The 1,874-nt window shown below is 47.8% G+C and overlaps 1 protein-coding gene across 1 annotated transcript in view; it reads right to left on the bottom strand.

Annotated features, from left to right (window-relative positions):
- FAS (Fas cell surface death receptor) overlaps positions 1-1,342 on the bottom strand; it is a 16,618-nt gene extending 15,276 nt beyond the window's left edge. The window contains exons 1-2 of the mRNA XM_035897408.1: positions 1,317-1,342; positions 50-231 (exon numbers count right to left, since the gene is read on the bottom strand). Of these exons, the coding sequence (XP_035753301.1) occupies positions 50-231; positions 1,317-1,342 (208 nt within the window). The remainder of the gene's footprint in view (positions 1-49; positions 232-1,316) is intronic.
- Positions 1,343-1,874: the final 532 nt, after the last annotated feature.

The following is a 1,874-nucleotide window of genomic DNA, read 5'->3' as shown; positions in this document are numbered from 1 at the left end:
ACCGCGGGGATCCTGGGCGTCCGGGCGGTACGGGGCCGGGTGCGCCCACCTGGCAGCCTGTGGATGCCGGCATCGTCCCGAGCTCGAGAAGCCGAATGCCAACAGACTTTGGATGGGGCACGAGGCACTCGCTTCCTGTGCTTCAGCCGCTGGGTAGAGCAGTTGCCTCCCAGCCGAGGACAGAAATGCCAGCTCTGCGATATTGGTAAGGGCAGGCCAGCGGCAGGGACCCTGAATCCGAAGGAGTGGAGTTACTCAGAACAGGCTAAATTCACTGCAGCAGAAGATACCGCCTTTCGCTGCCCTATTGAAAGGATTGCTCGAGCCTGCGACTTCTATTTCATAGCTATTTCCAGTCACTCCTTGTGTTTTTCCTGCAAGCTTTCTGTGGTCTGAAATGCTGGTAGCCTGGCCGCCTTCACAGTGTTAGAAATAACATGATGGTGTCAGTTGCCCACATGTGTCTTGATCTTTCAGGTTTTGACATGATGCCATTGCCTTGGGAAGACCACGGTTGCAACTGAGCTGGCATTTTCATTTTAAACATGATTTTTCAGTGGTTCATGACTCAGATATTCAGAAACCCTTCAGAATTTCTGCTCTTAGTTGCCATACAGATAAGCCGGATTCATAACACCATCAAAAAATAGCTGCCGTTTTAAATATTTCAGGCTTTTTAACCACTTCCGGATAAAACAAATTGTACGGCTGACACATTTTTAGAGATGTTGCCTTTGGAGTATCCTTTAACAATCAACTTTTTGCCTTCCCAGTGGCAGTGCAGAGTGTGACGAACGAGGGGCACCTCACCTGAGTGCAGTGTCTGTGCGACACGTCTGTAGGTCCTACTGGGCAAACCCAAATCACTGTGTACCCGCGGCTGTTACTTTTAGCAGAAATTTGCGTGTGGGTAGGGGTGGAGTAGGGACTGCGAGCAACATTATCCGGACCTGGACAGCTGCTGCAGCAGAAACCTCCGTGGAGTTGTTTCCAAATTCAACACTTGGGGGACTGTGGTTTGTCCTAAAACCAAAACCTGAGGTCACTGGGCCCTCAGCAAGCATCACTTAGCATTCAATAACACCTCGGTGTGCGTCTTGCCCCAGTTGTCTGATATCTTCTGCTAATGTAGCTAATGTCTATTAGGCGCATGTGGTTTACACTCCTCCCTGCGCCCCCGGAGGTGTGATGACTGCGTGCATATATCTGGATTGTGGTGGAGTGTTTTTGTCTTGGTAGGGAGCTTTGAGAGACATTTGAGAGGTTACCAGAGTCTTGTCAAAAGAGTAATGACTGCATATGACATGGAGTCATACCTCACGTGGTTAATAACTGTAGCCATTTGGGGAGTTTTAGATATGTAATGGATACAAGCCAAGAGACAGCAATGGGTTTGGAGGATTTTTCGTTTGCTGTTTGACTATCCTGAGTTGGTGTCGGTGAGCACTGTAAGGCCAGTGTTTTCAGCTTTGCACCGTGCCTCAGGTTGCAGCAGCTTCTTTGGGGCTGGTAAAAGTGGCAGCCTTGACTATTTTCTTTACTCAGCCTTCATCTAAAGCTTAATTCAGGTGTCAGATGAGGAGTGCTAGACGTACAAGACAACATACAAGGTGCTGCACTATTTTAACTACCAGCAGATGGCCTTGCACTTTTCCTAACATGCAGAGAGGGGTCAGACTGTGACGGGATCAAACTCCAGGAACAGTTAACACAGGAGACTGACTTTTTAGTTCCTTTGCAATTCCACCTTTCAAAATGTAAGGGGTTTGGAATTAAAGTGAAGGTTTTGATTTATTTACTGATTTTTGTGGGGTTTTTTTCTTGTTATTGTTCTATGTCCACGTATGTGCACTGGTCATAGGAAATTCTGTTCC

This window comes from Egretta garzetta, unplaced genomic scaffold (genome assembly GCF_000687185.1).
Source record: "Egretta garzetta isolate BGI_Z169 unplaced genomic scaffold, ASM68718v1 scaffold56, whole genome shotgun sequence".
NCBI classification, from domain to species: domain Eukaryota; kingdom Metazoa; phylum Chordata; class Aves; order Pelecaniformes; family Ardeidae; genus Egretta; species Egretta garzetta.
The sequence above is the reverse complement of the archived record's forward strand: the minus strand, read 5'-3'. Positions and strand labels throughout refer to the sequence as shown.